The following is a 12,475-nucleotide window of genomic DNA, read 5'->3' on the forward strand; positions in this document are numbered from 1 at the left end:
ACTCTTTTCATAATCACTTTTTACTTCAGGCTTCCCAACAGCCTGGTGAGGTACATAGGAAAGTGATTTAACCTCTGACTTCATCTGTCAGACAGCATTAAAAGTACTTCCAGACCACTGTGGATTGTTGTGAAGACTAATTAATTAGAGCCAATAATCCTTTCTCTCACTACCTCAGTGGGTTGGGGCGCTCTGGTGAGATATAAAATTACAAAGGTGGGGCCGGCGGGTGGCACAGCGGTCAAGTTCACACATTCCTCTTCGTGGCCCGAGATTCACCGGTTCAGATCCTGGGTGCGGACATGGCACTGCTTGGCAAGCCACGCTGTGGTAGGCGTCCCATGTATAAAGTAGAGGAATATGGGCACGGATGTTAGCTCAGGGTCAGGCTTCCTCAGCAAAAAGAGGTGGATTGGCAGCAGATGTTAGCTTAGGGCTAATCTTCTTCTTCAAAAAAACCAAAAAAACAAAAAAAAAACCCAAAATTACAAAGGCATACAGCAACCTGAGTGCTTATTTTGGTAGTAGAAACAGTCACTTGTTTCTACTCCCAAGTTCCTCCTTGTTTAGAGCACATTGAGGAGAAGCTGGAAAAAGATACCATAAGTGAGCACCAGATCTATGGCATGTACCTGATATATGTTCATTGATTGGTTAGATACCAAGGGGTCTAACTGGCACCAGGGCCCTCCTTTTGGGTGTGCAACCTGTGCATAGGGCCTCCACTCCCAGAAGGACCCCATGCTTGTTTTAATGCTTTGCTGTTGTCCTCTTAAAATTCATAGTAATGTTATCTTTGATCTGTGTTTTGTAAACAAAGACTGTAAATGAAGTGTGTGTTTGTGGGCTCAGGTCCACAGGCATGGAAGGTAATGTGGCACAAATAGGCCTTTTGTGTCGTCTAGGGCACATAGGGCTCCAACGTAGTCAGGCTAGGACCTGCGTCCGGATTGGTGCTGTTGATGGTGGGGGACAGCAGCAGCAGAAGCAGCAGCCCTGGTAGCAGGAGCTGTAGGGGCAGGAGAGAGCAGGGCCTCCCCACTGGGGAAGCACTGAGGCTCGCAGTGCGAGACGGGCTTGCCCGTGGTCAGTCCTTCAAGCAGTCCCTATGGGATTTACATCAATATTAACTCTGCAGCCTGAGTGCTGGGATGAGAGCTGCTCACACCCAGGCATTAAACTTTGGCAGTAAATTGTTACACAATAAAAGCGTACACATGGAATTGTAATAATGCATATATAAAGGAGTTAGAATTTTTCAAAGAGTTTGGAATTTCTGGTTTTGAAAACTGCTTAAATACCTAAAGGTTTAGCAATATAAATTACATTTAAAGATCATCCTATTCAACAGAAAATAAAACTATTTTCATATGAAGCTTTGGATGAACCAATTACTAAGGAGGAAGACTCTTTTTAAATTAATTTCCTTGTAATTGAATATACAGCGATAGAATGCATGAACAGGTGTTTTGAATTATGTACAAATCATGAAGCTACCTTCAGTTTATTGTACAACCCCCAGAAGTTCCAAAACTGTCAAAAGAGAAATTACAATACGATTGTCTAATGTACATTTAAAATTAAATTCAGAATTACACGAAACTGATTTGTATGATGAGTTAAACCTTTTGAAAAAAATTGTTTAATGAGAATCATCAACTCTAGTTGTACTAGAATTTGTATATGAATCCCAACACTGCCGCAGGCCGTGAAATACTCTCATCAGCTCCGGTAACCGTTGCATCAGCAGGAAGAGCCTTCTCTAAATTTGAAATTATCAAAAATTATTTGCCATCTTTCGTTTGCCAAGAAAGACTGATGGTGCTTTCAGTTATGTTGATTGAAAATGAAGTTGCTAAAAATATAAAGTTTGATGACCTAATAAATAACTTTGTAGAGAACTGAGCCAGAAAAATCTTGTAATCAAGATACCACATTAATAAAGTATTAGTATTTGTTGTGTTATATAATATTATGATGCCAAAAATATTTTTTGCAGTTTGTAAATTTGTTCTTAATCGTTGCGATAGACAGAATAGTGTTCCCCGTTCAACACACACACCAGGGATGTCCAAGTCCTAATCCCCAGAACCGCTGAATATGTTACCTTACACGGTCAAAAAGACTTTGTAGTTGTGATTAAATTAAGGGTCTTGAGATGGGGAAAGTCACCTGGATTATCCAGGTGGGACCAGTGTAATCACAAGTGTTCTTAAAAGGGAAAGAAAGAGGAGGGAAAGTCAGAGAAGATGTGATGAGAGAAGCAGAGAGGAGAGACATGAAGGAGAGGGCAGGGAGAGTGAGAGAGGTTTGGAGATGCGATGCTGCTGGCTTTTTTTTTTTTTTTTTGAGGAAGATTAGCTCTGAGCTAACATCTGCCGCCAATCCTCCTCTTTTTGCTGAGGAAGACTGGCCCTGAGCTAACATCCGTGCCCATCTTCCTCCACTTTCTATGTGGTACGCCTGCCACAGCATGGCTTGCCAAGCAGTGCTGTGTCCGCACTCAGGATCTAAAACAACGAGCCTGGCTGCGGAAGCAGAAGGTGCGCGCTTAACCGCTGCGCCACCGGTCTGGCCCCTACTGCTGGCTTTGAAAATGGAGGAAGGGGCCAGAAACCAAAGAATGCCTCTAGTAGTTGAAAAGGCAAAGAAATGAATTCTTGCCTAGAGCCTGCAGAAGGAATGCAGCCCTGCTGACATGTTGAATATAGGACTTAGGACCTCCAGGACTGGGAGATAATACACTTGTGTTGCTTTGAGCTACTACCTTTGTGGTAAGTTGTTACAGCAGTATTGGGAAATTAACACACCCATATATCACTATTACCCCTGTTAAATTTTATAAATAATGAAATACTTTTACAGGAAAAAAACTTTATATGTTAATACGTCTAATGGCACTTTTTCCACAAGGGGTTTGCATTTTCATTTTTCACCGGACCCCATAAATTATGTGCCTAGCCCTACCTTGGGAACATTCAGGGGGAACTGTGCAGCAAGCACTCTGAAGCTCAGGAGAGTGGTCTGGCCTCAACATAAAGATTTGGAAACCGTCAGCATGTTAGTTGTAACCTTGAAAACAGATCAGACCACCCAGAAAGAGTGAAAAGGATGGTGATCCTAAGCCCATCCATTCCTATTTCATACACACACAGAGTTTTCTTCTTTTGGTAATTTTCTGATATATGAATAGGGATAATGTTTTATACATACTTTTCATATACTGATGCTTTTACTTCTGTGAGATAAATTCCTAGGAGTAGGATGTCTGGCTCAAGGACATGCATATCAAAAATGAAATTGTAATTTCCATTTCCAGTAGCAATGGATGGCACTACTTATTGTTACTTTAATTTGCATTTCTTTAACTGTTAGTGAGCATGTTCTCAAACGTTTACCAAACATTTGCATTTGTTCTGCTGTGAATTGCTTGTTTTTCTATATGCTTTCTCTCCCTCTATCCATGCCTCTCGTTTTATTATTTTTAAGGGAATATCTACATACTGGCCAAGACTTCATATTGTCGGTTATTTTAATTTTAGCCATTCTAGTGGGTGTGAAGTGGTATCTGATTATAGTTTTAGTTTGCATTTCTCTGATGACTAATGACATTGAGCATCTTTTCATGTGCTTATTGGCCATTCCAAAATCTTCTCTTGTTAATGTGTTTTGAAGTTCTTTGATCATTTAAAAAATTATAGATATTAGGCCTTTTAGTCTCGTAAGTGTTTAAACTATATATGTATGTAGGTATATGTGTATTAACCTAGTAGATCAATTTGTTAAATTTGGTTAAGATATATTTTGCCATACAAAATCTTATTTTCTTCATTGTGTTAATATATACATACCATGAAATTTATCATTTTTAAGCATACGGTCCAGAAGCATTCAGTACACTCACATTCAGTACACTCACATTCAGTGCATTCACATTCAGTGCATTCACATTCAGTACACTCACATTCAGTGCACTCACATTCAGTGCACTCACATTCAGTGCACTCACATTCAGTGCATTCACATTCAGTGCACTCACATTCAGTGCACTCACATTCAGTGCATTCACATTCAGTGCATTCACATTCAGTACACTCACATTCAGTGCATTCACATTCAGTGCATTCACATTCAGTACACACACATTCAGTGCACTCACATTCAGTACACTCACATTCAGTGCATTCACATTCAGTGCACTCACATTCAGTGCATTCACATTCAGTGCATTCACATTCAGTACACTCACATTCAGTGCATTCACATTCAGTGCATTCACATTCAGTACACACACATTCAGTGCACTCACATTCAGTGCACTCACATTCAGTGCACTCACATTCAGTACACACACATTCAGTGCACTCACATTCAGTACACTCACATTCAGTGCATTCACATTCAGTGCATTCACATTCAGTACACACACATTCAGTGCACTCACATTCAGTACACTCACATTCAGTACACTCACATTCAGTGCATTCACATTCAGTACACTCACATTCAGTGCACTCACATTCAGTACACTCACATTCAGTACACTCACATTGAGTGCATTCACATTCAGTACACTCACATTCAGTGCATTCACATTCAGTGCATTCACATTCAGTACACTCACATTCAGTGCACTCACATTCAGTACACTCACATTCAGTACACTCACATTCAGTGCATTCACATTCAGTACACTCACATTCAGTGCATTCCCATTCAGTGCACTCACATTCAGTACACTCACATTCAGTGCATTCTCATTGTTGTACAGCCATCATCACCTTATATTTCCAGAAGTTTTTCATCATCCCAACGAAACTCTGTACCTATTAAAAATAATTAAATTTTTAAATCATCAAATATGTTGGGCTTTTCTTTTCTAGCGTCTGTTCTTCTTGTCTTGGTTGACAAGGTTCCCTGTACATCTAGATTATACATGTGATTTCTTAGATTTTTTTGCACCACTTTTATTGTTTTATTTTTATATCTAAATTGTTAGTCCATTTAGAATTTATTTTTATACGTAGTGTGAGAAAGAGAACAAACTCCATTTTGTTCCAAGTAGAGTGCCCAATATACGTGCCAGTGCATACACTGAGTAAAGTGTCTTTTTCCCATTGTATTAAAATATCACCTTTGTCATAAATTATCATAAAGACTGGAATCAGTTTCTGGGCACTTTGCTCCACTGATCTAGTTGCTTATTTCTGTGCCAATATCATATTGTTTAGTTGCAGTTTAGTATCTAATAAATCAAATTCCACCTCACCATTCTCCTTCATGATTTTCCTGGATATTCTTAGATATGTATGTTCTTATATGGATTTTAATATTATTTTTATTTATTTATTTATTTATTTGGTGAGGAAGGTTAGCCCTGAGCTAACATCTGTGCCAATCTTCCTTTATTGTGTGTGTGGGACGCTGCCGTAGCATGGCTTGATGAGTGGCGCGTAGGTCCATGTCTGGGATCCAAACCCACAAACTCTGGGCTACCAAAGTGGAGGGTACAAACTTAACCACAGTGCCCCTGGGCTGGCCCCAATATTATTTTATTTTATTAAAACCACAAATCTATTGGAGTTCTACTAGGTATTATATTTATATATTATCTTTGAGAGAATTTACATTTTTATATTGTTATCTACCTATCCAAGAAAATGGTATGTCTTTCTATATTTTCAGATTGAATTTTATGCCCTTTAATAAAAATTTTGTAGTTTTTTTTTTAAAGATTTTAGTTTTCCTTTTTCTTCCAAAGCACCCCCGGTACGGTACATAGTTGTGTATTTTCAGTTGTGGGTCCTTCTAGTGTGGCATGTGGGATGCCGCCTCAGCATGGCCTGACGAGCAGTGCCGTGTCCGCACCCAGGATTCGAAGCAGCGTAGCCCTGGGCCGCGAAGCAGAGCGTGCAAACCCAACCTCTTGGCCATGGGGCCAGCCCCAATATTTTATAGTTTTTTAATCTAGTTTCTGTACTTCTTATATTGAGTTTATTCCTAATGTTTATATGCATGCAATTGTCAATAAAACACTTTCTCCCATTTCCACTTGATTTCTTTTGCTCAGCTTCATGTCCGTGAGATTTATCCATGTTGCATGTATAAGTAGTTTGCTCATTTTGATTACTGAGTAGTATTCCTGTGTATTTAATATACTGTGAGTTATTTATCCATTCACCTATTGATGGACATTTGGCTAATAAGAATAAAACTCCTATGAACAACCTTTTAAAATTGTTCTTTGAAATAAATGTTTATACTTCTCTTTGCTAACCACTTGGCTGTGGAAGTTCCTCTAGGTGTGTGTTTAACTTTGTACGAAACTGCCAAACTTTTAAAAACTGGTTTGTACGATTTTATGCTCCCACCAGCAAGGTAGGATAACTCTATTTGCTCCACATCCAGGTCAGCGTTTCATACTGTTAGTCTTTTTAGTTTTAGCCATCCTAGTGGGTATGAAGTAGTATCTCATTGTGGTTTTAAATTGCATTTCCCTGATGACTAATGCCTTTGAACACTTTTTCATGTACTTACTGGCCATTATGTTTTCCTTTGGGAAGTGTGTGTTCAAAATCTTTTGCCAACTTTTTAACGTTAAGTTGTGTGTCTTTTTGTTATTGATTTGTTGGAGTTCTTTTGTCATTTGTATGTATTGAGAATATTTTCACCCACCCTGTGAGAGTTTATTTTCTTAACTGTACTTTGAAGAATAGATGTTTATAATTTTCAATAACGTCCAATTTAACATTGTTTTCCTTTGATGCTTTATGGCCTTTTATATTCTCGTTAAGTAATCTTTACTTCAAAGTTGTGAAAATATACATCCATTTTTTTCTAGAAGCATTATAGATTTAGCTTTTATATTTAAGACTATGATCCATCTCAAATTAATTTTTTAAAATTGAGATATAGTTTGCATACCATGATTCACCATTTTAAACTGTACAATTCAATGGATTTTAATATATTCACATGGTTGTGCAACCATTACTACTATCTAATTGCAGAACATTTTCATCACCCCCAAAAGGACTCTGTACCCCTGGAAACCATTAATCTACTTTTTGTCTCTATGAATTCGTCTATTCTGGACATTTCATATAAATAGAGTCCTACAATATCTGACCTTTGTGTCTGGCTTCTTCTATTTAGCATAATGTTTTCAAAGTTAACCCATGTTTTAACATGTATCAGTACTTGATTCTTTTTTATGACACAATAATATTGCATTGTATGGGCATACCACATTTTGTTTGTCCCGCAGTTAATGGACATGTAAGTTGTTTACACTCTCTAGCTATTATGAATAATGCTTCTGTGAACATTTTTGTACAAGTTTCAGTATACGCATATGTTTTCCATTCTCTTGGGTGTATACTTAGGTGTGGAATTTCTGGATCCCACAACTGTATGTTTAACCTCTCTGCGTTGCCATAGTCCTTTTGTCAAATATCAAAAAATTGTGTATGTGTGGGTTTCTTCCTGGGCTCTCTATTCTGTTCTGTTTTTTTTTTTTTTTTTAATTTGTGGATCCTATGCCAGTAGCACACTGTCTTGATTATTGTAGTCTTAAAGTAAGTATTGAAATCAGATAGTGTGTGTTCTCCCATTTTGTTCTTTTATTTGAAGATTGTTTTGGCTATTCTATTACCTTTGCAATTCCATGTAAGTTTTAGAATCAGCTTGTTGGTTCCTTTCAAAAGGTCTGCTAGGATTTTGATTGTGATTACATTGGCCAAATTTGGGCAAAATAGACATCTTAATGATATTGTATTGTCCAATTTTTGAATTTGGTATATATCACCATTTATTTAGGTCTTTCTATCTTTCTCTTAGCAACGTTATGTCTTCCTTAAATATTTGAAGGAATTGACCAGTGAAACCACAAAACTCACTGGTCCTGAGCTTGGAGTTTTTTTTTTTTTTTTTAAAGATTTAACTTTTTCCTTTTTCTCCCCAAAGCCCCCCCCGGTACATAGTTGTGTATTCTTCGTTGTGGGTTCTTCTAGTTGTGGCATGTGGGACGCTGCCTCAGCGTGGTCTGATGAGCAGTGCCATGTCCGCGCCCAGGATTCGAACCAACAAAACACTGGGCCGCCTGCAGCGGAGCACGCGAACTTAACCACTCGGCCACGGGGCCAGCCCCCTGAGCTTGGAGTTTTTGCTGTGAGGAGTTTACTTTGTTAAAATCGGCTTTGTTGAAGCATAGTTTATGATAAAACATCTATTTTAACTGCATAGTTCAATGAGTTTGACAAATAATGTCCTCTGCAAACAGAATTTTACTTCTTCCTTTTTGATCTCTGTGCATTTTATTTCATCTTCTTACCTAATACACTGGCTAGAACCTTCAGTGCAATGTTGAATAGAAGAGGTAAGAGCAGATATTCTTGCCATTTCCTTGATCTGATGTGGAAAGCATTCAGTGTTTCACTGTTAGTATGATGTTTACTGTAGAATTTTTGCAGAAGCCCTGTGTCAATTTAAAGAAGTTTTCCTCTATTCTTAGTTTTGAGTGTTTTTTATTTACCTTTCATCATGGATAAGATTTGAATTTTATCAAATGCTTTTTGATATCTATTGGGTTAATCATATAGTTCTTCTTTGTTATTCTCTTCATATAGTGCATTACCATGAATGACTTTTAAATGTGAAATCTACCTTGCATTCCTGGGACAAACCTTATTTGATCATAATATATTAACATTTTTATCTGTTGCTGGGTTTGATTTGCTGAAGTTTTGTACATCTATAAGGGATATTACTATGTAGTTTTCTTGTAATGTCTTTGGCTGACATCAGGGCTATGACGGCTCATTAAATGAGGTGAGAATGTTTTCTTCTGTTTTCTGGCTGAAATTATTAAAGACTGAAAATTCTAATTTTGGGCAAGGATGTGGGGCCCCTGGAACCCTTATATATTGCTGGTGTGAGTTTAAATTTTTTCAATCACTGTGCAAAACTGTTTGCCAGTATCTACCAGAGCTTGACATACACCTGTACTATAACCCAGCACTTTAACTCCTAGCTATACACTCAAGAGAAATGAGTGCTGATGTCCACCAAAAGGTCTGTTTAAGAATGTTCGTAGAAGCTTTGTTTATAAGGGCAAAAACTGGAAGCAACCTGCATATTCATCAAGAAGAGAATGGAGAAATAACTTATGGTATACTCATACAGTGGAATTTCACAGAGCAATAAAGAGAGCAAACTACTAATACGTTAATATGGATGCATCAGAAACATAATGTTGAATCAGAGAAGCCAGACCAAAAGAGTACATACTGCGATTCCATTAATTTAAAGTTCAAGTACTGACAAAACTAATGGATGGGTTTAGAAATCATATTAACAATCAGCTCTGCGTAGAGGTGGATTCGGATTCTGAAAGGGCCATGAAGGATTCTCTTGAGTGATGGTAACATTCTATATCTCCCCCTGGGTGTTGCTTACACAGGTGTTACATATGTGAAAATTCGTAAAGCTGTGCATTTAGGATTTAGGTGGGTTACTGTATGTGATTTGTATTTCTAATGGAATAAAACATTAATCCTGCTTGGAACTCAGTGAGCCAAACTTTATTGTTCTTTAATTAGGGGAAATTTTTCCTCTATTATTTGCTTAATTATTGCCCCTCATGCATGTGTTTTTGGTTCCTCCTAAAATTTCTTTTATTCATGGATTAGGTATTCTGGATACATTTGTTTTCTAAGTCCTTTTTGTACTTTTCTTCTGTTTTTGAAAGATTTCCTATACTCTTCTAGGCCTCTAATTTTTTGTCTAGACAAGTGATCAGCTTTTCCTTCAATTTATCTGAACTTGTCTTCTTCAATTTAACTGAATTTTAAATTGAAATATACATTTTTTAGTCCTGGAAGTCTTTTCAATATTTGTAATTGAATTTTCTTAACTGCACATGTTTTATTTTAAGTAATGAGTTTTATTTTTTTTTCTCCTCCAGAGCAGGTCTATTTTACTGGGGAGCTGCCTGTTTGCATGATTTTATTCTTTCATTTTCTGACTGTTGGATTCCCTTAGGTAGTAAGGTGATGATATAATTTATCATCCAGACTTGAGTGCAAGGGGGCACTGTTAATAATTACACCAGTATCAACAAGGACTGTCTCATGGTAACTAGAATATATGATCAGCACACACTTAGGTGCCAACTTATGGCTTGTGTCTTTGATTTAGTTGCTGGAGAATGATGAGCAACAGCAATCCTAATAGTGATGGAAACTCAGATGTCTTGGTCCCTGGGGATAGTCGTGTACTGGATGGCAAGTTGCTAGGCTCCAGTCTTGGGTTGTAAGGACCAGAATAGAATCTCAAGATATACGTAATAAAGAACTTCAAAGTCAGCAGAAAATATGATTAGATAAAGGCTGGAAAATATTGAACATAGTTGAAAGATATTGGTCTCTTTATGGAGAACAGTTTCAGTAGTGTAGTAGGGGGCAAAAGCCATATTCTAGTGAGTTTTAGAATGAATGAGATGTTAAAAACTTAGATGCCAAGTGTAGACTACTTATTTTTCCTTTGAAGGAGGAAGGAAGAGATGGCAAAGGAAAGGATGGCCTTCAGGGCGCAGGTGAGGGTTTGTTCTTGAATGGGAGGAGGGATACTCTATTTCCTGAAAATGAAGATGTGGAGGTAAGGATAGGTGTGGCCGTAGGTACAGTACATCAGGCCTCTTGTGAGTTAAGTAGGCTTACGTTTAAAAAAATATTGAACTAATTTATTAAATTTAAAATTCAGAGAGTATTAGAGGATAGACAGTGAAAAGTTCTGTAGCCACCTCATTCTGTTCCCTACAGGCAATGATGCTATTTACAAAAAAAAAAGGTAGATAGCATCATTGCCTGTAGGGAAGGGAACTGGATGGCTACAGAACTTTTGAGTTTTTAATGAACCCATAATAGTCTATTATATGGATGTACCACATTTATTACATTATTCATTTATCACTGGACATATATATTGATAAGATATTTTCATTGTTATAATGTTTTTTAAAAATATCCTTCAACAGAAATAGTTTTCTACAGCTCTGATTATTTTCATAGACTATATTCCTAGAAGTGTATTTACCGGGTCATAAGCTTTTAGTATTTTAGAATTTTAGATTCTTGGTACATACTGACAAATTGCTTTCCAGCAAGGTTCTAACAGCTTACATTCCTATTAGCAGTATATGAGTGTGTCTGTCTCACTGCCTCCCTGCCAACCTCCCTGACAATAATGATATTATCTTTTCTCCTTTTTCAATTTGATAGACTGAAATTTGTACCTCAGTTTTGTTTTAATATATATTTATTAGATTATACTGTACTTGAGTATCTTTTCATATGTGAATGTGCCTTTTAAATTTCTTTTAATTTCTCCAGGCTTTTTATTCATTTTTCAACTTGTTTATTTGTAATAACTCTTTATATTGAAAGGATATCAATGCAAATCCCTCTATAATAGCTTTTTAACTTTATTATGATAGTTTATTTGTAAGAGATTTTCATTTTCTAATGTTAAATACATCAGTCTTTTCCTTTATGCTGTCTTTTATTGAAAGTTTCTTAGATAGTCTTTGCCTATCATGGGGTCAATTAGATCTTAAGTAAATATTTACCTTTTTTAATGGTTTCATTTTGTTTACTCTTTGCTCTATAAATAATCTAAAATTCTTTTTGGTGTAAGGTGTTATGTTAAATTCTATTTAATTTTTTTCTAAGATAACCATAATTGTTCTTCAGTTAGTGAATAGTCAGGACAATTATAGGCTCAAGGTCACAATAAAAACCAGTATATTTAAAGAATGTAATTGGTGTGGGAAAGGGTTTAATACGTGGTAGTAGGGTGAATGTTTTGAATGCTGATATCCCTAGGCTGAAAAAATTTAAAAGGCGGTGGATGTGAGGGCTTTCCTCATTTGACTTGGTGAATTAATCGCTTCTTGCGGGCTGAATTCACTGGCTGCTTCTATAAAGGAGCTAGCAAGGAACCAGAGAGCTAGACTTGCTGCAGTTTGTGCAGGTTGTGCCCTACACAAGGATGCCCAGTAGAGGGAGCAAGTGGGGACTGAAATCCAGACCAGGCTTCACTTGCTCTGGGGGGAGTTTCATTTCTTGGAGGAAGGATACCATTTTCTATATCACACAAAGGTACCTTAGAGGCTAGTGGTGTCCTGTGGTGGCGGCATCCACGCATTTGTGTCCTTGATCTTCTGCATTATTTTTGTTTGCTGATTCAGTAGTAAATCAAAGTGAAAGCAACCTTAAAACAAATCAGGTAATTATTCTTGCCGATTTTGAAGCTTAAACAGCCTTTGTAGTCTGTCTTAGCTAATTTTACGACACCGTTTTTTTGCATTATCATTTTCTTGCTTAACTTGTAACATAAGCTTTAATTATCCCTCCTCTCCTCAAGAATATCTTGATCTTGTTTTCATTTTCTGATGATACATGATCATTTTGAGAAA

At 37.1% G+C, this 12,475-nt stretch overlaps 1 protein-coding gene across 1 annotated transcript; it reads right to left on the minus strand.

The window, feature by feature from the left end:
- Positions 1 to 901: 901 nt before the first annotated feature.
- Positions 902 to 6,544, minus strand: LOC139080880 (uncharacterized). Its single transcript, XM_070603372.1, has 3 exons — positions 6,538 to 6,544; positions 3,879 to 4,756; positions 902 to 1,009 (listed from the first exon to the last, which is right to left on the minus strand). The coding sequence occupies exons 1-3, from the start codon at positions 6,542 to 6,544 to the stop codon at positions 902 to 904; spliced, it is 993 nt and encodes a 330-aa protein (XP_070459473.1).
- Positions 6,545 to 12,475: the final 5,931 nt, after the last annotated feature.

Source organism: Equus przewalskii, chromosome X (assembly GCF_037783145.1).
Source record: "Equus przewalskii isolate Varuska chromosome X, EquPr2, whole genome shotgun sequence".
In the NCBI taxonomy this organism is placed as follows: domain Eukaryota; kingdom Metazoa; phylum Chordata; class Mammalia; order Perissodactyla; family Equidae; genus Equus; species Equus przewalskii.

Bases quoted from the DNA above. Each gene is read 5' to 3' on its own strand.
- LOC139080880 (XM_070603372.1), bottom strand. The intron at 1,010-3,878 runs GTATGCTTAAAA...CTGCCCCTACAG, and splicing joins GTACTGAATGCTTCTGGACC to CTCCTGCTACCAGGGCTGCT.